Source organism: Acaromyces ingoldii (assembly GCF_003144295.1).
Source record: "Acaromyces ingoldii strain MCA 4198 unplaced genomic scaffold FA10scaffold_5, whole genome shotgun sequence".
NCBI lineage: Eukaryota > Fungi > Basidiomycota > Exobasidiomycetes > Exobasidiales > Cryptobasidiaceae > Acaromyces > Acaromyces ingoldii.
Window position 1 is genome coordinate 1,456,961 of NW_020290251.1, and position 26,046 is coordinate 1,483,006.

Genomic DNA, 26,046 nt, shown 5'->3' on the forward strand with positions numbered 1-26,046 from the left:
GAAGAAGAACAGGAAAAAATTAAGGATTGAGGCAAAATTTCTCTCGCCCGAGAGAAAAAGATCTGAGCACCAAAATTTCCCTGCTTTTTTTTTCCTCTTCCAAATTTTTAGGCTGCCTCTCCATTCCACCTAGAGAGACTTTTCTGGCCCGTCTAGTGCTTGCGAAAAAAAGACGACGACGACAACGTCGAGAGGTACAAGGAGCGGACGACGATGGCGCCACCAAAGGGAGCTGAGCCGGTGTCTGCCGTGTACGCTGACTCGAATGGTCTTCGACACCGATCAAAGGCTCGAGGCCTGCTCAATGCATCCAATCTCCCCGCGCTGCAGAACCTGCTCAAGCGCGATCCGGCAGCATACACCGACGAATTCCGGGCCCAATGGAACCATTACGAGAGTCTCCGACGCATCTATGCGGGTGACCTGGGTCTTGGGGACCAAGCTGGCAGCGCAGCAGGTGCCGGTGCAACGGCGAGCGTCGGGGCAGGGGGAGGAGAAGGCCAGGCCAAGGCAAGCAAGGAGCACGAGGAGCGCTTCGTTGCCCTCCTGGCCTTTGTCACGCAGCTCGCGCCATCATACCCGGAAATGACTTCGCCCCTCTTCTCCCACATTTCTTCGCTCCTCGTCGATCATCACGCCAGCATTGGTCGGGAGGTCAGGTCAGCATGCGTCAGGAGCCTGGTCTTGCTCAGAAACCGAGAAGTCATCTCGAGCGAACAGCTGCTCCGGACCCTCTTCCCCCTCCTTCTGGCCTCGCCCTCTTCCTCCCTCCGCTCGCTCCTCCAGCGGACCATCACGACAGATCTCAGAAACGCAAACGCCAAGGCGAAGAACCACCAGCTGAACCGCGTCGTCCAGGGCTTGCTCTTTGGCGTCGTCGAGGTCGGCATGCCTGGACATCATCTTGGCGGTAGCAGCAACGAAGAGGCGGCCCATCTGGCCCGCGTCGGCTACGGAAAGGGTCAGCAAGGCTCGAGCAGTGGTGGCGAGGCGCTCTGGGCTGTGCGTCTTGCAGCTGAGCTGTGGCGAAAGAGGATCTGGAACGACGCAAAGACCGTCTCGCTCCTCGCCCTCGCCTGCCTACATCCCCACCCGCGCGTCCAGTCGTCGGCCATTCGCTTCTTTCTGGGCGACTTGCATTCCACAGAGGCAGGTGCCGGCTCCGATGAAGAGGAGGATTCGGACCAGGACGAGCCGGTGATCCCAGACGTCAACTCGCTCAAGCACAAGCGCAAGGTCAACAAGAAGACCCGGTCGGGCGATCGAAAGGTGCGGGCAGCTGCCTCGGTGGCGCGGAAGCGGAGGCGAGAGGCGGAAGAGAAGCGCATGGACAAGGCAGCCGACGGCACAGATGCCGCCAACGCGGCCGCAATCAACCTGCTATACGACCCACAGGGGTTCGCTGAGAAGCTCTTTGACGAGCTCAAGCGGGGCGACAAGCGCCTGCCACTGGAGCACAAGGTCCGGATGATGCAGCTCATGACGCGGGTCATGAGCATCCACAAGGCTACCGTCCTCGCCTTCTACAGCTACATTGTCAAGTACCTCAACCCACACCAGACGCACATCACCCTCATCCTCGTCTCGCTCGCGCAGTCGATCCACAACCAAACGCCGCCCTCAACGCTGCTCCCGCTGGTCCGCAAGTTGTCCCACAACTTCGTGCACCCGGGCGTCGGGCCAGAGGTCATTGCTGCAGGCATCAACACGGTGCGCGAGATCTGCACGCGTCAGATTTGGGCTCTTGGCTCCGGTGAGGAGACTGAGGAAGGCGACGGCGAGGAAGAGCGGGACGATGATGGCAAGAAGCACGGTGCCAATGACGGAAAGGACCTTCTGGAGGACCTCGTGTCGTACCGCAAGAGCAAAGACAAGGGCGTCGCGGCCGCCGCACGCGGTCTCATGCAGCTCTACAGGACCGAGAATCCGCTGATGCTGTCGCGGAAAGAGCGGGGCAAGGCGGGCTCGATGGCCCTCGCGGCGGGCACCCAGCGTGTGCGGGGCTTCGGCGAGGAATCGGGTGTCACTAAAGGCATCGTCGGGCTCGACCTCCTGGAGAAGGCCATGGAGGAGGCCGACTCAGAGGAAGAGGAGGAGCGAGACCGGAAGGCGTGGGAGCAGTGGGAGCAGGAGAGCAGCGACGAGGACTCGGACGACAGCGTCAGCAGCGGCGGCTGGATCGACGTCAGCAGTGACGAGGGCGGCGATGAAGGCTTTGACGTGAGCGACAGCGACGACGACGACGAGACAAAGGCGAGCAAGAGAAGAAAGGTCGATGGGGAGGAGGAGGCGACGGCGAAGAAGACGCCGCTGGAGAGGGTCAAGGAGCGCCGGCTGGCCAAGCGCGAGGCGCGTCGACGAGTGCGCGAGGGTGCAAGCGCGACTGATGGAGCATCTTCGGATGGCGAGGGAAGCGACGACGATGCCGACGACGGCGAGGTAGCAGGCGTGACAGAGCAGGCACAGAAGCTCGCAGAAGAGGAAGAAGCCATCTCGAAAATCGCCACAACACGCATCCTAACGCCTGCTGACTTTGCACGCCTCAACGAGCTGCGGTTGGCCAAGGCCAAGGAGGCCGCCGCGACGGGTGGCGCCGGGGGCACGGCGGCCAAGAAGCAGGTCGCCGCGCTCGAGGCGGCCATGCGCCGCCACCAGCAGTCGTCGTCGGCTGGAGATGCCTCGACCTCGATCCTGGACGAGTATGCGATCCTGGGCGAGCGCAAGAAGAGAAAGGCCGACTACGAGGAGCGCATGGCGTCGATCGAGAAGGGCCGAGAGGACAGAGACAAGTTCGGAAGCAAGCGAGGAAAGAAGCAGAAGGACAAGATGAGCAGCACCAACAACGAGCAAAAGAAGAAGAGCAAGCCCTATCAGTGAGTGACCCCATCATCAGCCTTGGTTGTTCTTTTGACCCCCGTCTTGAAATTCTTTGCTGACTGCGACGCGCTGCACACAGGATGATTGCAAACAGCTGGAGCGTGCGGAGCAAGGCAAGGGCCAAGCTCTCGGAAAAGAGCAGAAAGCTCAAGCTGGCCAAGGACAAGCAAAAGAAGCAGTACAAAAAGTAGAGGTTATTCGGTTCGTTTCACTACTACTAGATGATTGCAACGTCACTCCACCATCATGTATCGAAAGATTGATTTTATCAGGCAATTTTACACGCACATACACAAGATGATGGCCAGAGCGAGCTGATGATGATGAAGGAGCGATGATCAAAGAATCTCTTCGTCTGAGTCGATGAGGTCGTCTTCCTTGGTGGGCCTCTTGGTCTTTTGCTTCTTTTGCTTCTTTGACGGCCGAGACTCTCCCTCTTCCTCGTCGTCTGACCCTGCTGCGTCTGTCGACGGCTTCTTCTTTTTCTTCTTTCTCTTCTCGCCTCCGCCGCCGCTCTCTCTCCGCTCTTTCTTCTTCCTCTTGCGATCCTTCTTCTCCTCCTTTCGCCTCTTCTTGTCGCTGAGCTTCTTGAGCTTTCGAGCCCGCCTCGCTGCTGCGTCCTCTCCCTCTTCTCCCTCGCTCTCGGCCCCACTCGCGACGGCCTCTTCCTCGCTCTCCGTCAGCCCACCATCTCCTTCCTGGCTGCTGTGGTCGCTGACGATGTTTGGGTCGTCCTCTTCCTCATCCAGCGGGCCTCCAACGTCGCGCTCGCTATCACTCGTCTCAATCTCGCTGCCACCTTCCTCGGTCTTCTTCTTCCTCCCTGCTCCCTTCTTTCCACCACGCCTACCTCCGCCTCCGCCGCCTCCTCCAGAGCTTCTCTTTTTCTTTTCGGTTTCTGCCAGCATATCCTCGCGGAGGTACTCCCACGCTCGTGCCGCCTCGAGCGCCTTCTTTCTCTCCTCCTTGATCCGCTCCCTCTCCTCCTTGTCCCGCTCCTCTCTCTCGGCCCTCTCCTTTTCCTCCTTCTCGGCCCGCTCACGCTTGCGCGCCGCAACCGCATCCCTCTCCGCCTTTGTCCGTTCCTCGTACTCGGCCTGCTCCTGCACGTGCCTCTCTGCACCCCTGACCAGCGACGTCTCGCCGTACATTTGCCGCTGCTCGACGATTTCTGCGGTAATGTAGCTCAGCTGGCCGGCCCGGGCATCGTCGACGAGCTCGCCAAAGGTTCGTTGCGCCTCGTCGAGCTGGCTCACGGCGCTCTGCAGATCTTCGAGGCTCCTCGACTCGATGCTGGCGTCAAAGAGCATCTGCAGCACCTTTTGCCGCGTCACCGCCATGTTGTACCGCACGTACTTGATCTCCTGCAGCATGCCGCCCGCCGCGCCGGCTGATCCGCCCGCTTCGGAGGCGCGCTTCTGCAGCACATCGAGCGCTTCCTGGAGGTAGACGAGCGAGTGGGCCGTCGTCTTGTACGACTTTGTCCGCTGGCCGAGCCAGTACTCTGCCCTGGCCATGTACTGCAAGATCGACGGTTTGCCCTCGGCTGCCTCCTCCTTGTTGTTGTCCTGTTGAGAAGAGAGATGACGCCGGTGTGCCAGTTCGTAGGACTTGAGGGCCCGCTCGTAGTCCTCCTTGACCATAAAGGCGTGGCCCATGCAGATGTTGACGCTCCCATCGTCGCCATCGGCCCGCACCTCGCGCAGCTTGCCGAGCAGATTGATCGCATCGTCGGCGCCCTTCTTGCGGCGCACATCTGCATCGGGCAGGCTGGACAGCGTCGTGTTGGGGGGAAGACCCAAGTCCAGAAGAGAGCCTTCGGCACTGAGAATGGCGAGGCCCTGTGCGGCAAATGCGCATCGGCTGTCGGCAGCGAGAGCCTTGTCCATCAGGTCGACGGCACGGAGCAGGGCCCGTGTCCGCTCTTTGCGCTGATTGGGCCCAGGCTTGAGCGAGTGAGCAATGTTGTAGTATGTCCATCCCAGGCTGGCCAGCGTATACGGGTCGTGTCGCGCCTCGTCTGATACGGCTCTGGCCGCCGTAGCACCGCCAAAGAGGCTCGCTGCCTGGGGGCTGTTGGGGCCAATGAACAGTTGCGCAATGGTCTCCTTGATGCCGTCCCACTGCGGAGGCACCGGACTGCCCGGAAGCTCGCCGGCAAGGAAGCAGATATACGTCGAGCGTGTGTCAATGTCGGCTGGGTCGGAATTGAGTGCCTCTTTGAAAAGGGTGTTGGCCATCTGCGTCGCCGCCTTGACGCCGCGTGATGCTTCTTGTGAAGCGAGGAGAAGGGCCTGGCGCGTCTTTGCGTGGACGTACTCGGGATGATTCGTGAGCACGGCGTCGTAGGCCTTGCGTGCGTCGTCGAATGCGCCCGTCAGCTCCAATACTCGACCGAGGTTGTACAGCGTCACAGTCTTCTCGGCATCGAGCGAGGCAGAGGTCGTGGCTCGACCTGCTCCACTCAAGGCTTCCTGAAGCTGGGACACAGCCAGAGTGAGGCACCTCAACGAAGCTTGCGGCGAGTGCTCTTCCATGCCGCGCAGACCCAAGAGGGCGCCCAGATTAGCTCGCAAACGCACCGCAAGCTGTTCTGCCTCGGCGAGTTCCTGGCCTTTTTTCAAGGCCAGCTCCTCGCCTCCCAGGTCCAGCTGCTTAACTCGGAGCGTCCGGAGCGCAGTCACGTAGCTTGAAACAGCTCGTGACAGGTCCTGTGGCCCGCCTGCTCGAACGAGATCGGCCATCTGGACGTGCGCCAGGACATCGTCGCCCAGCAGTGCCAGCTCCTTGAGTGCGAGTTTGCCCAACTTCTCTGTTCCCAACGCTGTCCGAGCAATGGCCAGGCCGGGAGCCAGGCTGTCGTCCGATCCGTTGATGGCCTGGTCCGCCTTGTCTGCCAGCGCCAAGGTTTGAATGACGACATCGAGGTCGTCGCTGGGTCGAGCACCGCGTGTCTCTGCCCGTGCAGCTTCCACGCTGCGCAGAGTCCGATCAAGGAGGATCCTGGCCCTATCTTGATCCGCTTGCTTCTCCGCTGCAGTAGCACCAGGGTGCGACTGGGCGCGAACGGCAGCCGAGAGGAGCGAGAGCTCGATGCAGGATGAAGAGGTGGAAGCCGGCCGCGAAAGAATTCCTTCCAGCGTGTTCTTGGCACCGAGTGCTTCGCCCCTGGCCACCTGGAGCTGCGCGAGTCCGAGAGCGGCGAGGGCGTGGGCAGGCGCCAAACTGTTGCTTGCATCTGCTGAAGGTCCAGCACCGCCTCCTGGCGGTCCGCGGCTGTAGTCCTCGATGACGCGGCCGTAGTAGCGCTGAGCGAGACTCCTCAGCTCGATCTCATCGGCCACGGCACCGCTACTGGCCTGCGATGAGTAGCTGCAGAGGTGGGCGGTGCGAGCAAAGACGAGCCAAGCCTGCAGAACGGCCGCTTTAGAATCGGCGTACTGAATGGCATGTTCACCAAGCTTGAGGGCTCGTCCAAACTCCTTCTGCGCGGCCTCCCGGTTCGTCGCGGCAGTCGCCACGGCTCTTGCAGTGATGTGCTCCGCGAGGGCAATGGCCGTCATGGCGACCTTGTTGTCGAGCTTCCACGATGCCTCTACATGCGCCAATCCTTCCTTGTAGACAGCTGCGCGGGCCTGTACTTCGGTCACGCCGCCTCGCATCAGGTCGCGAGGTAGCCTGGCGAGCTGCTTGGCAGCATTGAGCTTTGAGAGGCCCAGAAGGAGGTGAGGGGACGGGTTTTTCGGATCGACGGCGATCGCCCTCGCCCAGGCACGGCGCGCTTCGGCGAGCTTGCCGAGACCATGGAGGCACAGACCGATGCCCACGCGTGGGTCGGGGCCGAGCCACTTCGAAGCGGGGTTATGTGCCGCATCACCATCGGCAGCGGCGGCAGTGGCAGCTTCTTGGGCAGCCCTCGCGTTCTGTGCGAGGCTGATGGCCAAGACCTCCTGGTAAATCTTGAGCGCGTTGGCGTATGCCCGTTTCCGCAGCAGGCAGCACGCCTTGCCCATCAAAGCCGCTGGGTTCCGGGCTTGGAACCGGAGAACATCGTCAAACGCCTTGAGCGCCTCGTCGGTGCGCCCGGTGACAGTCAAGAAGATGCCCCTGCCAAGGAGGACGCCGTGTCGCAGAGTCGCCCGGCCCTTCATCATGGGCGGCACCGCTCCCACGGCCGCGCTCTGCGCGTGGCTGGCCGCCGCTTGCTGCTGACGCTCCTTTGGCTCGATGGTGGCGTTTGTCGTCAGATTTTGGAACTTGGCCTCGGGCAGGATGACCTTGGGGTTGGGCCGAGCCCGGGCGAGGTAGAGAGTAGAAAGCATGGCGTGAAAGGGGGCGCACTCCTCGGCAGACGCCTGGCTGGGTCGGTATCCCTGCCTGGGATCCATCGAGAGGGTCTGAATGGCCGACTGGAGCACCATTTCGCAGTCCTGCAACCGCTTGCGAGCACCACACTCGGACGCCAGCTTCATCCAAAAGTGGCCTGCCGACCGTTCTTCGCGCAGCACCTGGACATAGTCCTCGATGTCGACGGGCAGGTCATCCAGCGACAGCTCGACTACTTCGTCGCCCACAGGCACAGGCAGCACCCGCGAGAGCAGCGTTGCCGACATGGTGGTCCGTCAAAGCGCTTCTCTCTCTGTTCGGACCGTCCTGTGGCAGTGGTTGAAGAGCTTCGTTCCTCTCTTGCTCTCTCTCTACAAGGAAGATGCTTGCTACTGTCGCAAATGAGCGCCCCACGTGGATCATTGACCCTTGCCCTCCTTTTTTTTTTTTTTCTGATTTTTTCCCGTTCGAGGATCGCGCTCGCTCTAGCTTTGGATTCTCACCCCGTTCACCGCGAGCGCGAGCACACGCACCGGAACAAAGACTCACGCCCCGAGGAAAAACCCTAGATCTTTGGTGGTAGTTGCGATTCACAATGGGGAAGAAGAAGGGGGCCAAGAAGGGCGGTGGCGATGACTACTGGTGAGTAACAAATGCCCAGATTGCTCTTGGTCGAGGTTCGCTGATCTGAATCGTGACGCCAGGGACGAGGCCGGAGACGCTGTTCCTGCCGCCGCTATCACCAATGGCACCGCTGACGACTCGGGAGACGATGCGGCGCCTGCTCCTGCGCGGAAAAGCGCCTTCGCTGCCATGGCTGTCGAAGGTGGTGACGATAATGACGACGACGAGGAACAGGACAAAGCATCAAAGTCCAAGCCGGAAGACGATGAGGACTTCGGAGGGCTAATGAGCGCGATAAAAAAGAGCGGCGCGGGTGGCAAAAAGGACAAGAAGAAGGGCAAGAAGAACAAGAAGCAGGAAGACGACGACATCTGGGACGAGCTGGGCGAGGACGTCAGCGGCAATGCCGTCAAGAAGGAGGATGACGAAGAAGAAGAGAGCAAGGCGCCCGTCGAGGGCAACTTGGATGAGTGAGTCAGGCTCTGTTGTCCTTCCAAGACTCGCTTTTTCTGAACAGTGCGCTGCAGTGAGTTCCCTGATCCCAAGGCCGGCAAGAAGAAGGGCGGTAAGCCGAAGGCAGCCGATGACGAAGAAGAGGCCGAAAAGGGCAGCGGTACGGCAACACCTCAACCAGCTGCAGACGAGGACGATGGCACGCCGAAAGTGAGCCCGTCTTTGTCCTCACTTGGTACATGCAATGTTCCACTAACTGTGCAAATTGGCAGATCCTGACGAAGAAGGAGAAGGAAAAACTCAAGAAGGAGAGAGAAAAGGAAAAGAAGAGGGCTCAGGCGGCCGCAAAGAAGGCAGCTGCTGGTGGCGACCAACAAGAGGGCGAGTCTCCAGTGCAGAAGGACCAAGAGGAGCCCGCCGCCGAGGAATCTGCTCAACAAAAGGCTGCAGATGATGAAGACGAAGGCGACGAGGAAGGGGGAGCGGGTGGTGCCGACAAGAAGAAGAGTGAGTATATGCGTGTCTTTGGGCTCATTCGTCCTCCACTGACCAACGAAATCGACTCATCCAACAGAGAAGAAAAAGAAGAAGGGTGGCGCTGAGGCCAAGGCCGAGACACCTGCGCCCTCTGCCGGAGGAAAGAAGCCGTCAGCGGCTCTTCAGGCACTTCAGGCCCGCATTGCTGCCCAGAAAAAAGCTGAGGAAGAGGCAAGAGCGGCCGAGGAGGAGGCGAAGAGGCGAGAGGAAGAGGCCGAGCGACTGGAGAAGGAAGAGGCCGAGCGCAAGGAGGCCGAGAGGCAGCGCAAGAAGGAGAAGGAGAAGGAGAAGCGAGAGCAGCTGCGACGCGAGGGTAAGCTGCTGACGCCCAAGCAAAAGGCGGAAAAGAAGGCGGCCGAGGCGCGTATGCAAGCACTCTTGAAGAGCGGACAGGTCAAGGTCGACGGACTGGTCAAGCGCGAGCCAGACGAGTCTGCGGCAGCGGGTGAAAAGGAGAAGAAGAGACCATTGGCAGACAACCGGAAGAAGAAGAAGTTCCCAACGTCAGGCCCTCCGAGCAAATTGGCACCGCCTACATCGACTCCCCCGCCCGAGTCAGAGGCTGTTGCACAGACAGAGGAAAAGGCGCCGTCTCCCGAGCCAGCTGCTTCTGAGGCTGCCCCTGCTCCTGCCGAAGCGGAGCCAGCCGCTGCTGACGTGGACGACCAAGACGATGCGGTTAAGGACGATTGGGACGCAGAATCAGACGATGGCGTCAAGGATGAGTGGGATGCCGAGAGTGACGATGGTGAAAAGGAAGCCAAGGTCGAGGCGAAGAAGGCCGGTGAAAAGGAGAAGGGCGTCAAGGAGGCTGCTCCTGCCTCTGCCGCCAAGGCGGCGCCCAATGGCAAGAGCTCGGCCGCTGCAGAGAAGGCCAGGACTGATGCCAAGGCCGCCAGCGAGAAGGCGGCGGCTGCTTCGGCTAAGGCGACGAAGGAAGCAGATGCGGCCAAAGCTGCTGCACAGAAAGAAGAGGAAGAGGAAGAGGATGAGAATGATGACGACGACGAGTCAGAGGACGACTCGGGCAGCGACTCTGATGGTTCAGATGACGACTCGGACGACGACGACTCGGATGATTCAGATGAAGACGAAGGTACTGTGGCGCAGCGTATGGCTGCTCAACGCAAGGCCGAGGCCGAGAAGCGTCGCAAGGAGAAGCACGAGGCTGCGCTTGCCGCACGCAACAAGGACGATCTGCGAAGCCCCATCTGCTGCATCATGGGCCACGTCGACACCGGAAAGACGAAGCTGCTTGACAAGATTCGCCAGACCAACGTGCAGGAAGGCGAAGCTGGTGGTATCACACAGCAGATTGGTGCTACCTACTTCCCTGTCGACGTTCTCAAGCAAAAGATCATGCCTATCGACCCAGAAGGCAAGCAAAAGTTCAACACACCCGGTCTTCTCGTCATCGATACACCTGGTCACGAATCTTTCACCAACTTGCGCACGAGGGGTAGCTCTCTGTGCAACATTGCCATCCTCGTCGTTGATATTATGCACGGCCTCGAGCCACAGACGCTCGAGTCGATCCGGCTGCTGCGAGACAGGAAGACGCCATTCATCGTCGCTCTCAACAAGATCGACCGACTCTACGGATGGCAGCCGACACCCGACGGAGCGTTCCGAGACAGCTTGGCCAAGCAGAGCCGCGCAACCCAGAGCGAGTTCGAGGACCGAGCCCAAAAGACGATCATCGCGTTTGCCGAGCAAGGCCTCAACGCCGTTCTGTACTACGACAACAAGAACTTTGCCAAGAACGTCAGCTTGGTTCCCACGAGTGCTCACACGGGCGAGGGTATCCCCGACATGCTCCAGCTCCTCGTCAACCTGACGCAGGACCGCATGAGCGAGCGGCTCATGTACCTCTCTGAGCTCGAGTGCACCGTGCTCGAGGTCAAGGTCATTGAGGGTCTGGGCACGACCATCGACGTGATTCTGTCCAACGGTGTCATGCACGAGGGCGACAAGATTGTCCTTTGTGGTCTCAACGGCCCCATTGTGACGCAGGTTCGAGCGCTGCTTACACCACAGCCCCTCAAGGAGATGCGTGTCAAGGGCTCTTATGTCCACCACAAGACTGTCAAGGCTGCATTGGGTGTCAAGATCTCTGCGCCAGATCTCGAAAAGGCCATCAGTGGTTCGCGCCTCATGGTCTGCGGCCCCGACGACGATGAGGAGGAGCTCAAGGAAGAGGTCATGTCGGATCTCACTGGTCTTCTCCACTCCATCGACAAGTCGGGCAAGGGCGTCTGCGTCCAGGCGTCCACCCTCGGTTCGCTCGAGGCCCTGCTAGAATTCCTCAAGCAGAGCAAGATTCCGGTCAACGGCATCAACATCGGCCCTGTGTACAAGCGCGATGTGATGCGGTGCGCCACGATGCTGGAAAAGGCACCGGACCTTGCTGTGATGCTTTGCTTTGACGTGGACATCGACAAGGACGCGAGCAGGATGGCAGAGGAGCTTGGCGTCAAGATCTTTTCGGCGAGGATCATCTACCATCTCTTCGACAGCTTCATCGCGCATCAGAAGCAGGTCCTCGAGACGAAGCAAAAGGAGAATACGGCGACGGCAGTCTGGCCATGCCGGCTCAAGATCCTGGCAGCCTTTGCCAAGCGGTCGCCCTTGATCCTTGGGTGCGAGATCACGGCGGGTGACCTGAGGATGGGTACGCCAATCTGCGTGCGAAAGGATGGTGAGATCATCAATCTGGGTCGAGTGACGTCTCTCGAAGTCAACCACAAGCGGATGGACATTGTGACGCCCAAGTCGGCCGGTGCTGGCGTGGCCGTCAGGATTGAGTGTGCGCCCCACGAGACGGCGAGAACGTACGGCAGGCACTTTGATGAATCGGACGAGCTGTTCAGCCACCTGACGCGGCAGAGCATCGACACGCTCAAGGAGCTCTTTTGGGACCAGGTTTCCCTCGAGCAGAAAAAGTGCATCAAGGCGCTCAAGCCCATCCTCAATATTCCTTGAGTGCGCCGATTTGGCGGTCTGTGAACAATTGCTATCATCCTTCCTTTCTTGTAGACTCGTCATTTCTCTCAGTGCGCCGCGGAAAATGTTCACTTCATTCCCTCACAAGCTGCTCTCGTGACCGCTTCGATTCTCGGCTCCGGACTATTCTACCTTGCAGATTCCCATGGTTTGCCAATTACGCCATTGCTCGAGTCATGCCATTTCCAGCGCAAAAATAAGGCCTGTCGTCCAAATCCGGCAATGACAGGAACAGTCGGAAGCGAATTACTGATGATGCTTACCGCGAGATCCTAGCGTGCCTCACCCGCCTCCTTTCGATAGTGCAAAATCCTCACAGTGGCGGGGGCTGAAAGTTCTTGCGACTTCTGTCACCGAGGCTACGTCCCCACCATTCCAACTTCAACAGGGTCGAAAACGTCAGTGTGTCTCGCGTCTGGCCCACCTTTGTAAAACACGTGTCAAACATATAGTTTTCGAGTCCCGACGCCCCCGCGGGAAACGATGGAGAGGTAGAGTGATTAGGTGGGTGGGTTGGGTGGGTTGATAGAAAAGGCGAGCGAGCGTCTATTTCAGTGATCGGACCCCGGAAAATTCCTATTTGCTCCCTCCAGGGAAAAATGCTACACTAGAACAGTTTAGCACAAGATTCAATCTAGCCCTGGTCTTCCGGCCAGACTGCTGCTGCCCTGGCCTATGCGCGACCCACGCACTGGTGCTATACTACTACTACTACTCTACTACACGTACTACTACTACTCTACATACACTACTAGCTAGCTACAGCTGCTTGCTTCGGCGAAGCTTGCCTCTTTGGGTAAAAAGGGCTTGCGTTTGCTGCACCTTGACAAGGCCAGGCTGCAGGTCAATCTGTCTGTATCCCTATTTCGACGACAGGTTTGTCCGTCTCTCTTTCTCTATCTTCCTACACCTTGCCTCCATCGCATTCACTTGCCAATTCTCCGGCCTCCGAGACGAGCACCACCACAGTCTGTCGGACAAGAGGCCGGTAGGATGAACATCGACTGGGTCGAGGGCGTGTTCGCCGATGATCGCGGGGAAGGCAGCAGCAATGGCTACTACATGCACAACCAACTTGACCAAGGGAGCTTCGGAGGCGGCATGAGCATGGATGGCGGGGCCAGCGTCAGCAGCGGCAGCAGCAGCAGCGCCGCCGTGCCGACCAACGGTGCGAGCAACGCCAGCGGAGGTACGCCGTACACGACCGGCGCTCGTGGGCCGAAGCCGTATGTTTGGTGAGTTATCTCCGCTTGCCTCGGCCAATCTTGGATGGAGAGACTCGCTGGCTGACACCGCTGCCACGACTAGCGACAACTGCCGGAATCGCAAGCTCAAGTGCGACCGCAAGTTTCCATGTAGCCGATGTGTGAGGGGCAAAGTCAACTGCACATATCCAGTCCACCACGTTCGGGCTTCGTCAAGCTCGGGAGCAGGGACAGGCGCCGGAACAGGGGCGGACAGGGCAGCTGCAGTAGCAAGGGCGGGCGATGCGAAAGGGACCAGCCCACACGGCAACGGCAATGGCAATGGCAACGGCAGTAGCAGTAGCAGTAACAACAGTAGCAGGAGGACGAGCAGCAGTCACGGGATAGCGTTGCAAGATGAACAAATGGGGACGGCGCTAGCCATTCGACAACACAACAACTCCGTCTCTGGGTATAGGCGCGGATCAGGTCTTCATCAATCATTGGTCGTCACTGGAGCTCCCTCGGCATCCTATGTCGACAAGACCTGGCATGACCATCTCGTCTCTTTCTTTGGCGCCAACCGGCAGACGGCGCTGCGCACCATCATCTTCCTGATTCAACGGGTAGCGCCCACCATCGAGCACGAGCACTGGTTTCAAATCTGCCACATTCCTACTGTTGTGCGGGCAGTAACGAGGCCAGAGGAGCACCACGGCGTGAGCCCTGCAGTCGTCTTCTCCCTCGTGGCTACATCTTTGAGGACATACAACCGGCAGGCGACGCCCAACAGCCTAATGGCGCTCGAGGCAGTCCCTGGTCCCACGTCCGAGAATGACTTGTCAGAGCAGATTCGAATCTGTGCGGAAACGTACCTGGATCAGACAATGACGTCGGCCGCTGCCTCGAGGGAAGGCTTGAGTGCATCGGGATGGCTGGGCGCCGCCCAGGCCGCCTCGTTGCTTCTCAGATTGCATCCGGAATTCTCAGCAAGAGGATTCGACCTCATGAAGCTTGCCGTTCATGTGGCCAGGATGCCAAGGCTTCAGGAAGCATTGGAAATGGAAAGCCAAAGGACGAACGCGATCTCATTCGACGGGCCCTTGTTCGAAAAGGTCGGCAAGGACGTGGCGAGGAGCGATGTCAAGCTTGAAGAAGCAGCAAGGATGAGATTATTCCCCATGTGGATTGCCATGAGAATAGGTGAGCTTCCTTTCACTGCTGACCAGAAAGAAGAGGTGGAGCGTTGTCTGACTTGACTGCGGACAGGCTACGCCTACCCAAACATCGAGCTTCCACAGTCGAGATTCAAGCCCGACGAGATGCAGGGCGCCAAGATCTTCACAATGTGGCCTGATGAGGCCGATAGGCCGTCGACAGACTTGTTCAAAAATGCAGAGACGAGGACGAGGGGACTGAGCGTCCTCTCCAAGTGCATGTCGAGCTGGCACCTTCCTGCGTCGATCGATTATGCCGATCCGCCGGACGGATTCCGGCAGCTGCTGAGGCTTATTGACGATTGCGACTTCCTCATCGATGTCGTTCACGATGGTGAGTTCTTCTTTACTTTCCTCGCAATTTCCTTGGTGCCAAGCTGACATGGAGACATGCGTCAGTCATCAACTGGGCTGAGCCTACTCCGAGCCGATTGACATTCGCCAAATTCGTCAACTGCGCCGCACACTTGCAGGGTGTCGTTATCCGACGGACAGGATTGGCACACCACGCGGACCTGCAGGACAACATTGTCGCTGCGCTTCAGGCCCGCCAAGCTTCTCCCGATTTTGCAGGAGGATTCGGCGCTACCGGAGGTTCACCGACCTCGTCCAATTCCCCCTCTTCATCTGGCTCTTCCACCATACATACCACCTCCACATCTTCTGCCGAGTCAATTGGCGGTACTGCAAGTCGAAAGACTCGACAACCGTGGCAAAAGGACTTTAACTCTGCCATTTTCCGGGCTTGGAACTCTATCTGCCATACGTACATGACAGAGCTCGAAGTGGACTACCTGGCGGCGACACACGGCGCATCGCCGATCAACATCAGCAAGTTCCAGCTCGACAGCGCTGCACTGTACGCCGCCGCGAGCAATCAATACGCACAGGGCGTCATAGGCACCTACCGACTCTTGGGCCATCCAGAACCAGAGTCCAACAGTACTGCGCGGGAGCTGTTGGAGGTTGCGCAGGGCCTCGCGAACCTCATCAAGCGTCATCGAGACCTGATGGGCGAACAGCAGACCATCGTCTATCAGCACCAAAGCCACTTTCCCATGGAGACGACATCGACTATGGAGCCTGTCGTGATCCAGCCCTAGCAGCAAATTCCCTTCCCCCTCACCCTCCTTCCAGCCACAGTGCTCGATTGTACCCTTTGCATCGTTCTAATCAGCTTGTATTGTTTTGCTCCCAATCGCAACCATGCTATTACTGTTCACTGTCTTTTCAGACTTCTTCGTGCCAACTCCCTCGACCAGAAGACAAGATGCCGCGATTGCTATTCAGAACAAGGTAAAGTTCTTGTACAGACGTGTAAGGATTCTATTGATACAACTGAAGAATGGCTCGCCATGCAGGCAACAGCAGCGAAGCTAGAGGGGTGGCGCACAAAAGACGGGACGAGACCCGAGGTCATGAAAGCAAGAGCACGCAGACAACGTCGAGAGTGAAAGATCCAATACGGGAAAAAAAGGGAGAGTGCTTGTGTCGATGTCAATGTCCGTCCGAGGTCGAACTCCTCACCTCCGTCGCGGCGCTGGTGTTGAGGCAGGTGCTGCTGGCCCAGGGTTCGGCGAAGCGACGGGCGTAGGCATTGGCTGTGGGCTCCTCTTTGACGGTGCACTGCCTGCGCAAGGCCACTGGCCGACATTGTCGCTGTTTTGCACGTTAAAAATGTCCATGTAGTAGCCGCACCCGTTGATCGCGGCATAGGCCGGTGCGGCCTTTGAATTGTTGGCCCAGGGATTGAGCGTGGGCGTCGCTTCGCCGCTGATGGACGCAGACACCGTCGGAGTTCCAGCTGACAGAGGGGTGCCCGTGGCCGTATAACTCGGAATCGCCGAGACAGGTGTGCTTCCAACGTTGCTGTTCGACGCAATACCCGTCGACATCGACGTTGGCGGCCAGGCAAAAGTCTGTGTCTGGGGGTTGTACGTCGACGCGGCCCCCGTCATGTAATCTGAAAATGTCGAAGACCAGCTCGTGAAGCCCGTCCAGGTGATCGACGCCGAGCTGTTCTGCTTTTGGTACGAGGCACAGAAGCCGTTCGACTCCTTTTGTGGGTTCGTGGGCATCCAACCCTGCTGGATTCCGAGTAGGTAGGACCAGTTTGGATTGACTGGCTTGCCCGTGCGCAAGCTATCGCCGATCTTCCAGGTCCAGAAGAAGAAGTTGCGGAGAGCGTCCATCTGCGCGAGCGCCCCTTGCTTCATGGCCGCTTTTGTCGAATTGTCGTAGTTTGCCCAATCGTCAAAGGGAACGCAAGAGCCAAAGTACTGCGGGTGCGACTTGTCGGCCTGGTCTGAATTTTCGTATCGGAAGCCGAGTCCGACGCCATTGAGATAGAGACCGCAATCATTGGTGGCCAGCGACCATTCTCCAGCAATCGTCAGTCCATTTTGAACAAAATAGCCGTCGGTCGAACTGCCATAGTAGTTGCAAGCAGTCTGCGTGAGCCCAGTACGATCGGGAAAAGGTGGTGTGAAAGCAACATAGGCGTCTGACCAATCGAAAAAAAAGATGCGTCAGTGCCAGCAGTCAACGACATCTAAATAGTCTTTTTGCTTTGCTCACGTTGGTCCCACGCTACTCGATCTGCTTGACTCAGGAAGCCTTGGTAGTTGTTCAAGCCTGCGAAACCATCGCTGAGGGCAATGATGGGACCCTTGCCGGCTCCAGTCCCCGTAATGTTCCGGACCTCCTGATAGACCTCGGAGTAGAAGCGCTTGAGGTTCTCGACGCCGATGCCCAGGCCTGTGTTCGGCTCGTTGATAATGCCGAAGATGGGCACGACGTTTGCAATCTCGGGCTGAGAGATGTACTCGGTGATGACACGGATGTAGTTGAGGCCCCTCTGAGCGGCCTGCATACCAGCCGCCGAGTTGAGGAAGTTGAGGACGCCAGATTTGCCGCCGTGGTTGTAATTGTTGACGGAGCCTGGCATGGCATGCAGGTCTAGCTCGATGCGCAGACCATATTTGCGAGCCCATTGGATCGCCTTGAGGAAGTACTCCCACGATACCTTGGGCAGGTACGGCTCATTCGCCATCGTCTCGATGGCCCAGTAGCCAAGGGGGAGTCGGACCCAGTTGAGACCGGCGCCTGCGATCAGAGCAAAGTCATACTCGGTGATAAAAGTGTCGTAGTGCTGTCGCATCTTTTGTTCCAGTTGGCCCTCTGATTGCCATTTCTGAGAGAGGCCGTATTCGTCGAGGATGGGACTCGACGTGTTTTCGTACGGCTCAAAGAGATTGGGAACGATGAAGGGCTCCAGGACCAGCCAACCACCGAGATTGACACCGAGAATCCTGTTCTTTGCGTAGTCCCACGTCGCATTTAGAGCTGGCGTGTAATTCTGAGCTCTTGCGCTGTTGTCCGTGAGGTCGCTGGACCACGTCCCGCCAAACGCTGGGAAGGAAGGAAAAGGTCAGCGGCTAACGCACAAAGAACCTGTGAAAAGAAGAACAACGCACGATTCGAGTAGGTGAAAATGGTTCCATTATCCATCCTGATCTTAGTGCCGTCGCCTCCGCTGGTGAGCACCTTGCCTCCAGGACCGGTCCCAGGCTCCACCGTGCCATCTGGGCTCTTTGTGGTGTTGTTGTCCTTGTCGTCAAGGAGCGTCGTGACAGGTACGGCAATGGCGACGACGAGCACGGCCAGGAGGACAGCGACGCCTCCGAGAATCCACCAGCGCTTCTTGTGCGGTACGGCCGGTAGCCTTTTCCCATCGGGGCCCATCTCCTTTGCCACGCCATACCGCGCCAAGCCGGCTTCGCGAGGTGAATCGCCGTAATAGTACTCTGCGGGCGTGTTCATGCCCGGCGAGTGCGCTCCTTCCTTGTCGTACGTGTTGAGCGGGATGCCGCTATCAAACTGACCGAGTCGGTAGACGCTGTCGTAGTCGCTGCCCGCGGCTCCACCCATCAAGTGCGAGCTGGCCATGCTCAGGGGCCGGCTCGTCGAGCCGAGCGAGCTGCTCATGTGTCTGTACTCGGGCCGGCCATAGAAAGAGTAACTTGATGGGTCTGGCGAGCTGTGCCCGCCCGCTCCTCCACCCGCTACGGGCGCATAGGCGTGAGCCGAAGAGAAGAGGTTGGCATGCGAGCCAAGATCGCCTTGGAGGGGGGTCTGGGGGCGAGGGCTGCGCGAGTCAAAGAGGCCCGGCGACGACGTGCGGCGCGGCGAGTCTACAGCGCCGAGATGAGGCGAGCTGTTTGCTCCCAAACGAGGCGAGCTATTTGGCTCCAGATGAGGCGATGAGGTCCCTTCACCCTGACCGACAGGCGCGTACGGCTGCGAAGACTTCGGCATGGTTTCACCGGCCTTTCCGTGTTTTGTCGGAGGGGTGGGTAGATGACGAGGAGGAGAAAGAAAAAAGAAGAGCCGTTCGGCCGGTTCTTGTCAACTGACAGAGCGAGCGCGCGCGCGGAGGCCCAAAGGCGGTGCCAAGAAAGTGCGATATCTGACGCCAAGATGCACCGCACCGTCTCCACAAAACGTGATAGACTGAAGTCTCCACGCGCCTCGGATAGGGTCAGAGAGGGGTTGAGCCGAGAGCAGGATAGAAAAAGGAGGAGCCGATGATGAGAGGAGAAGACGTAGGACGTTCTGATCTGCAACCTAGAAAAGGGGGAGAAGGCCGTCCATCAGGGTCCGCTCGTCGTTACGCTCATGGAGAAAACGTAAATAAATAAGAAACCCTTTAGTACCTGCGCGTGTCCTCTCAAGGCCCTGTTTCATCATCACATTTTTTTTCTTCTCCTTTGTCTTATTTAGGCTTTTCGAAATTCTAGAGAATGTCGATGGGACAGACACAGAAAGGAGCTTGTCCCCAGAGGAAGAGAAATCTGATGCAAAGAAAGACAAAGCTGCAGCGTCCATGGAGCACCGACTTCGGCAGGCAACCAACTTAGGGCAGATACAAGCGAGGCACATGGACAGGCTGCAGCCGAGGCCCTCAACGGTTCGAGGTCATCGGACTCGCGAGGACGAAAGGCGCACCGATGCCGATGTGGCGAGCGAACGCGACGGACCTCGAGGCTAGTCCACTTTTGCCCGTCTGCGTGACATTTTAGTGCACATTCCCTGTCCGATAAAGTGCGCGCACTAAAAGGCTGAATGAGGAGAAATGCTTCACAACTTCTCCCAGGAACAATCTAACGGCGTCCAACTACGTAGCCGGCACGCAGCCAACAGCTGCTCTCTGTCCACAAGTCTGGTACCGCATATTACGGAGCGGAAGGCGGCTTGAAGAGGGGAACTCATTACTTTCGGGGACTATTGCATTGTGAGGGGGAGAGTGGGAGGTGAAAACATAGCTGGAGAGAAGACAGTGAGAATCGAGAGAGGGAGAGACGAGTCGTGCTACAACAGACAAGAAAGCTTGACAAAGAAATTATGTTCGCATTCGCCCCCTTCCTTAGACGGTCAATCTGCCCCTTTTCCTTCCTAGGTAGACACCGGATTGTTTGCTGAGAAGATAAACAAGTTGTTTGTCGCCGCAATCTGTGGTCCAGGTTTGCATCAGTACCGTGAAATGTCGGTGCAGATATGTGCAGCCCCAGGAGACTCACCGCAATCGTGTTCTCTCTAGGATGGTAGCTTGAGTGCAGGATCTTCTTGTTAAAGTCCTAGGATGCGGGGATTCAAGTCAGTGAAAGCCATGGTCGACAGTGCAGACGGGAAGACGTACCACATTGTCAACGTTGATTTGCGCCGCGGCAGACGCATTATTCCCTTTGTTCTTCTTTGCTCCCGCCAGCTTCTTGGCCTTGAATGCACTCTTGTCTGCCTGCAGCACCACGTCACTGTCGTCGTCCTTGTCGAAGATGTGGAAGTAGTTATTGTAGCTGCCCGTCAGGACCTTTCGCCCGTCGGGTCCCCAGAGGGCCTCGAACTTGTCAAAGATGCAGTCATTTTCGTACAGATCGCAAAGCTTCGATCGGAGGTGCTCGTGGATGGGGATGGTCTTGACCGGCTTGGAGTCCATGTTCACGTCCCAAATCTTGAGCGTCAGATAGTCACGCGAGAGAATATACCGACCGTCGCGCGAGAACTTGACATCGGAAATCGACGAGATGATCTCGCTGAAGAATGACTTGTTTGATGGATCCTCCTCTTCCTCAAAGTCTGTCGTTCCAGGGTCAGCTCATCAGTACACATGCACGTTCTCTACCACAATGCAATTAGCGCTGCTGTGACTCACGTTTCGCATGGTGGTCGCACAGGGCAGAATCTCGCATGTCGGCCAGCTTGATTGTTCCCTTTGAGCTCGAGTAGACGAAATTGTTGCAGTTGATCGGGTGGAACTCTGCCGCCGTAATGACCTCTGTCAATTCCTCCATGTTGACTGGCTTGATGTCGACAATGTCTGATAGACGTGGGTTCGTCTTGTCAGCACAACAGGCGATAAGCAGATATCTTGCATGCCATGTAACTCACTGAAGCTCTGATCGCTGATGTTGAGGTTCCATAGGTTGATGCGCAAGTCGTCTGCCGAAATGTACGTCTCACCGTCGGAATTGACCGAGATGGAATTGATGTGATATGCGTGTGCATTCGCATAGATTTTCCGGGGCACGGCTGCGACTATGGTATCGTGGTGTGTGAGCGTCGGCAATCGCAAATTGGTCCCGCTGCCCACAAGGGGTTCTGGCGGCGGTAGAAGTGAAGGGTGGACGTTGCCCGAGTGCGCAGCAATGTTTCGAAACCCGTCGTTTGACAAGTTGTTTTCCGCCACGACCTTTAGCGACTTCTCGAACACCTTCCACAGCTTAATCGTTTTGTCTGTCGCGAAACACGCATTTCCTCGACTGTCAGATAGATGCTCTTCTCCCCTATCTACGCCAGAACAACAACTCACCATTGGTGCTGAGAAGGAAATGAGCCGCATTTTGCCGTCGACACCATTTGATCTTGTTGATCTTTTCCTCAATCTCAAGCGATTTGAGATAGTCGAACTCCGGTTCGTGGCTTTGGAACTCGGTGTGAAATTTGTATTCACAGCCCTTTTTCTGACGGTCCAAAGAAGCGTCAGCGAAGCCCTCAGGAGCAGAAGAGGAAAGCAAGGCCACACACTCACCGACTCATTGCGCTCGAAGAGGACTACCCGACCGCCCTTGTCTCCTGTCGCAAGATAGTCACCAGTGTGGTCGAACTCGACAGTGGAAATGATGTCGGCTGCAAGGGGAGAATGGCATGTCAGTGGGAACTCTCTTTCCAACAAGAGATACGAGCAATGGCAGAGGAGAGCGCGATTTGGCATGCGTGAAGGACAGACCTTGCTGCAGAAAAGCCATCGTGAAAGGAGCAAAGAGCAAAGATAAGAACAGAAGCATCTGTCACTCCGCCCTCCTTCAACATCAAGAAGAAAGTCTCGGCTGTGACGAGAGCACGGGCAGAAGCGCACCAGGCGGTCCGTCCAAGAAGGGTCCGGGCTGTGATGCACGGGTGCAAATTGCACCGAAATAAATGGCGACTTGGTCCGAGCAAAGGGCTTTGCCGGAGCGACAAGAAAAAGGCCTGCGCTCCAGCCTCCCCGGCCTTTGCTGAGGCGCTGAGGGGCCGCGAGCGCCAGCAGCGCTGAGCAGGATGAAACAAGACTGGTCGCATAGACCCCTCTCTAGTGGCCCCCTCCGTAGATGAGGTCGCATTTGGCACTGCCTTGCCAGATGGGATGTAGCCAGTGGCCAGCGGCCGAACAAGCGAAGGAGGAAGCCTCCCCTAGCCTTCATCCTATGGCAGTAGCGTCACCAGCATCTCGCAAACCATCACCGAGCCCCACGATAGTACACACAAAGACGATACTCACCCTCGGTTATGTCCTCCACTTCGCCCTTGTCGCCAAAACACTGCGCAAATCTCCAGCCCCCGGATGCATCGCCGTCTCGCTCCATCGTAGTTGGTCAGGAGCGACGTGGTTCGTTGAAGGTGCGAGTATGGTTATGCTGAGATAATATGTCGTTGCCTTATTTTCTGTCTCGTCACGACCCTCGCTCGCCTTCACTTTTTGCCGACGACGACGGCGACGGACGAAACGAAGAGGGGCCACGCGTCTAGGGGCGAGAAGTGACTGTGCGTTTGGCGATCAAGGCGGAGAAGCACACGCCCTGTCGTCGATGTCACGCCGTATCGGAGGGAGTCTTGACTCGTTGGCCCCGAGGGTGCTGCACTGGGGTCGCCTCTTTGGGCCTTTGCTGTTCCACTCAAGTCCGAAACCAATTCGACGAACGCTCGTGGCCTGTCGTCTCAGAACGTTTGCAAGTTGTATTGCTGTAGGTGTTCTCACCCTGCTACTTAGGGGCAGCAGGTGAAAGGGTTGCGTCGAAAGCGGGTGTCGTCAACGCTGAAGCGCAGTGATAGACGGTGATGATGACGACGAAGAAGTTGGTTGCGAGCAGCGCCAGTCCAGTCCCATCGCAATCGCTCGCATCGGCGCGCGCTGTTTTTTCGCTTCCCTTTTTTTGCTCCCCTGCCTCGCTTTCTATTATTGTATTGACCATATTCAAAAAAGGGACGCGACTAATACAGACACGACGCTTTTCGAGTCCCACGGTCACTCATGCTCGCTACTACAGAACAGGATCACCGGGTCTCATTTGCGCTCGAGTCACAATTGAAGCCTCAGCAGCCATTACTTCGATTGAAGGGGGCTGGGTATATAAGCACCTTGGAAGTGCTTCAGCTCTGATCTTGAAGCCAAAAAATCACAGGACCCTGTCCTGGAGAAGATAGAAGCAGCGTTTCTAAAGAAACAGTGCTGTGGACCTCGTCGTGGTGATCCCGCGTCAAACTCCCACAGCCCAGTCTTCGGCTTCAGATCGAAGCTGAAACCGCCGGGACAGATGATGCTAGCAGCTTTCAGTATCATCGGATTGATCTATCTTCGGGCAGGCCCGAATGGGGATTCCAGCGCTATTGCCGCCGCTACGTTGCAAGGGACAGAAGACAGCGCACGAGCCAGCCTGTTTAGTCTGCAGGAAGAAAAGCACGTGAGGCGCGCTTGCCGACACAAGTGAAGCCAGCTGGAGAGACCGACGACGCCAGAAGAAAACCTGCCCTGCCTGCTGCCCTTATTGTGTTAGCGACAAGACTCAGAATTGCCGTCACCGACTGGCAAGGAAGGGACGCGGGATCATGAGTGCTGCTTATCACTCGCCGGACTTCTCGCCGAGGACGATTGCGTCAATCGGCTATTCGCTGAGGGCGCTCATCTTCTTTGTCGTCTTTGCTGCCGCTGTCTCGTCCCGGCTGTTTGCCGTGATCCGGCACGAGAGCATCATTCACGAATACGACCCGGCCTTCAACTTTAGAGCGACAAAAGTATTGACAAAGGATGGCTACTACCGTTTCTGGAATTGGTTCGACCCCACGGCCTGGTATCCGCTTGGTCGAGCCGCCGGCGGTACCCTCTACCCCGGCTTGATGGCGACGAGCGGCGCAATCTACAACGTCCTTCACTTCTTCAACATTGACGTTAATATCCGCGATGTATGCGTTTTCCTCGCTCCCGGATTTGCGGGTCTCACGGCTTGGGCCACGTACATGTTCACAAAAACGATGAAGGACGAGAGCGCGGGTCTGCTCGCTGGCATCTTCATTGCCATCGCTCCGGGTGAGCCCGGCGTCTCCCTCTATGATACACCTCAGCGTGTTTTGCTCATTGCTTTCTTGATACAAACCAGGCTACATCTCGCGATCAGTAGCTGGCTCATACGACAACGAGGCGATCGCCATCTTCTTGTTGATGATCACCTTCTACCTTTGGATCAAGGCGGTCAAGGAGGGCTCTGCTCTTTGGGGCGTTGGTACGGCCATATTCTACTTCTACATGGTGGCCTCGTGGGGTGGCTACGTCTTCATCACCAACATGATCCCCCTCCATGCCTTCGTGCTCATCCTCATGGGCCGCTTCAGCACCCGCCTCTACGTCTCGTACAGCACCTTCTACGCCGTCGGCACTCTCGCCAGCATGCAGGTGCCCTTTGTCGGCTTCCTTCCTGTGCGAACCAGCGAGCACATGGCCGCTCTTGGTGAGTCACTGCGCACGAACGATGTGCTGAAAATCCCTGCAACTGACACGCTGGACTCTCTCTTTTAATCAGGCGTCTTCGGTCTCATTCAGCTCGTCGCCTTTGTTGAGCTGGTCCGGTCGCATGTTCCCTCCAAGCAGTTCGCCCTGCTGTTGCGCGCCTTTGTCGCCTTTGTCTTCTTCACGAGCTTTGCCGCCCTTGTTGCGCTCACCTACGGAGGCTACATTGCACCTTGGACCGGACGCTTCTACTCTCTTTGGGACACCGGCTACGCTCGCAAGCACATTCCCATCATCTCCTCTGTCTCGGAGCATCAGCCGCCTGCATGGCCAGCCTTTTTCTTCGACCTCGAGATGCTCGTCTGGCTCTTCCCGGCTGGTATCTACCTCCTCTTCCGCGAGCTCAGGGACGAACACGTCTTTGTCATCATCTACGCTACCATGGCCAGCTACTTTGCGTCGGTCATGGTGCGTCTCATGCTTACTTTGACGCCAGTCGTCTGCGTGGCCGCTGCCATTGCCATCAGCTCGCTCCTCGACACCTATCTCGACCCTCAAGAGCCCGAGTCGGCCGAGGACAGCGTCAACAGCATCGCAGCATCGGAGCCCGTCGCAGCTGTATCCAAGCCTACGGCAAAGGGTGGGAAAAAGGGCAAAGCAGCTGCGGCAGCCAAGGCAGCAGCAGCAGCCGACGGTGATGGCGTTGCCGACGACGTGGCCGACATTGCTCCATCAAACGAGGTCGTCAATGGCTCCACCACGCACCCAGTCTGGGCTTTCAAGCGGGCGAAGGAGTCGTTGGGCATCTACGGTCTCGATTCGCGGGTCGTCGTGTCCATCTACACTCTCGTTTTGCTCCTCGTCTTTGTCCTCCACTGCACCTTTGTCACGTCGACGGCCTACTCGTCCCCCTCGGTCGTCTTAGCCTCACGGAACGCAGACGGGTCACAGCACATCATCGACGACTTCCGCGAAGCGTACCACTGGCTCAAGCAGAACACCGCCAGCGATGCCCGCGTCATGAGCTGGTGGGACTACGGCTACCAAATTGCGGGTTTCTCAGACCGTACGACGCTCGTCGACAACAACACCTGGAACAACACCCACATTGCCACGGTGGGAAAGGCCATGGCATCGCCCGAGGACAAGGCCTACAACATTCTGCAGCAGCACGATGTCGACTACGTCCTCGTCATGTTCGGCGGCCTGCTGGGCTACAGTGGTGACGACATGAACAAGTTCCTGTGGATGATTCGCATCTCTCAAGGTATCTGGCCCGAGGAGATCCGAGAGGTGGACTTCTTCACGCCCCAAGGACAGTACAAGGTCGATGACGGTGCGACAAAGACGATGAAGAACAGCCTGATGTACAAGATGAGCTACTACCGCTTCAATGAGCTCTTTGGCGGTCGGCCCGGCATGGACCGTGTTAGAGGCACGCCGACGGCCACTGAAGGTCCCAAGCTCGACTACCTCGAGGAGGCTTTCACCAGCGAGAACTGGATCGTGAGTGTCGATTTAATTGTTAAAGACCGCTGGCAGGAGTGCTGACCTTCCCGACACATGTAGGTCCGCATCTACGAGGTCAAGAAATCAGACCCACTAGGGAGAGAGCTGCCGTTGGCAAATGCCTTTGATTCAGGCAAGCGACGCAAGAGGTCCAGCACCGCTTCCAAGGGCTCATCATCGAGCCGGCCAAAGGCAAGAAAAGGAGCAGCTGCGGCCTCATGAGGAGACTGGGCTGCGTGGAGCAGGCAATCCACCCCCCTGTTCATCCTGTAAAATGCGA

The 26,046-nt window shown here is 57.7% G+C and overlaps 7 protein-coding genes across 7 annotated transcripts; 4 read left to right on the top strand and 3 right to left on the bottom strand.

The window, feature by feature from the left end:
- The first annotated feature begins 118 nt into the window (after nt 1-118).
- Nucleotides 119-3,161, top strand: FA10DRAFT_268776 (SDA1-domain-containing protein). The gene is made up of 2 exons (XM_025522470.1): nt 119-2,873; nt 2,957-3,161. The coding sequence occupies exons 1-2, from the start codon at nt 214-216 to the stop codon at nt 3,066-3,068; spliced, it is 2,772 nt and encodes a 923-aa protein (XP_025375796.1). The 5' UTR covers nt 119-213; the 3' UTR covers nt 3,069-3,161.
- On the bottom strand, nt 3,082-7,561 carry FA10DRAFT_268777 (hypothetical protein). The gene has a single exon (XM_025522471.1). It carries the CDS (start codon nt 7,488-7,490, stop codon nt 3,216-3,218), a length of 4,275 nt encoding a protein of 1,424 aa, XP_025375797.1. The 5' UTR covers nt 7,491-7,561; the 3' UTR covers nt 3,082-3,215.
- Nucleotides 7,562-7,698: 137 nt separating this feature from the next.
- FA10DRAFT_276063 (hypothetical protein) lies at nt 7,699-11,903 on the top strand. The gene is made up of 5 exons (XM_025523302.1): nt 7,699-7,845; nt 7,908-8,297; nt 8,355-8,490; nt 8,553-8,787; nt 8,855-11,903. The coding sequence occupies exons 1-5, from the start codon at nt 7,799-7,801 to the stop codon at nt 11,797-11,799; spliced, it is 3,753 nt and encodes a 1,250-aa protein (XP_025375798.1). The 5' UTR covers nt 7,699-7,798; the 3' UTR covers nt 11,800-11,903.
- A 454-nt stretch (nt 11,904-12,357) lies between these two features.
- On the top strand, nt 12,358-15,423 carry FA10DRAFT_281085 (hypothetical protein). The gene is made up of 4 exons (XM_025523664.1): nt 12,358-13,055; nt 13,129-14,207; nt 14,274-14,555; nt 14,621-15,423. Exons 1-4 carry the CDS (start codon nt 12,814-12,816, stop codon nt 15,322-15,324), a joined length of 2,307 nt encoding a protein of 768 aa, XP_025375799.1. The 5' UTR covers nt 12,358-12,813; the 3' UTR covers nt 15,325-15,423.
- A 321-nt stretch (nt 15,424-15,744) lies between these two features.
- FA10DRAFT_232652 (glycoside hydrolase) lies at nt 15,745-17,965 on the bottom strand (the record flags this gene model as incomplete). The annotated part of the gene is made up of 3 exons (XM_025518916.1): nt 15,745-16,724; nt 16,799-17,632; nt 17,698-17,965. The coding sequence occupies 3 exons, from the start codon at nt 17,963-17,965 to the stop codon at nt 15,745-15,747; spliced, it is 2,082 nt and encodes a 693-aa protein (XP_025375800.1).
- Nucleotides 17,966-19,480: 1,515 nt separating this feature from the next.
- Nucleotides 19,481-22,592, bottom strand: FA10DRAFT_268781 (hypothetical protein). Its single transcript, XM_025522472.1, has 8 exons — nt 22,038-22,592; nt 21,309-21,406; nt 21,090-21,240; nt 20,669-21,013; nt 20,433-20,597; nt 19,920-20,356; nt 19,801-19,857; nt 19,481-19,732 (listed from the first exon to the last, which is right to left on the bottom strand). Exons 1-8 carry the CDS (start codon nt 22,120-22,122, stop codon nt 19,676-19,678), a joined length of 1,395 nt encoding a protein of 464 aa, XP_025375801.1. The 5' UTR covers nt 22,123-22,592; the 3' UTR covers nt 19,481-19,675.
- A 770-nt stretch (nt 22,593-23,362) lies between these two features.
- On the top strand, nt 23,363-25,988 carry FA10DRAFT_288138 (oligosaccharyl transferase STT3 subunit; the record flags this gene model as incomplete). The annotated part of the gene is made up of 4 exons (XM_025524183.1): nt 23,363-23,840; nt 23,911-24,258; nt 24,331-25,763; nt 25,827-25,988. 4 exons carry the CDS (start codon nt 23,363-23,365, stop codon nt 25,986-25,988), a joined length of 2,421 nt encoding a protein of 806 aa, XP_025375802.1.
- Between the last annotated feature and the right edge of the window lie 58 nt (nt 25,989-26,046).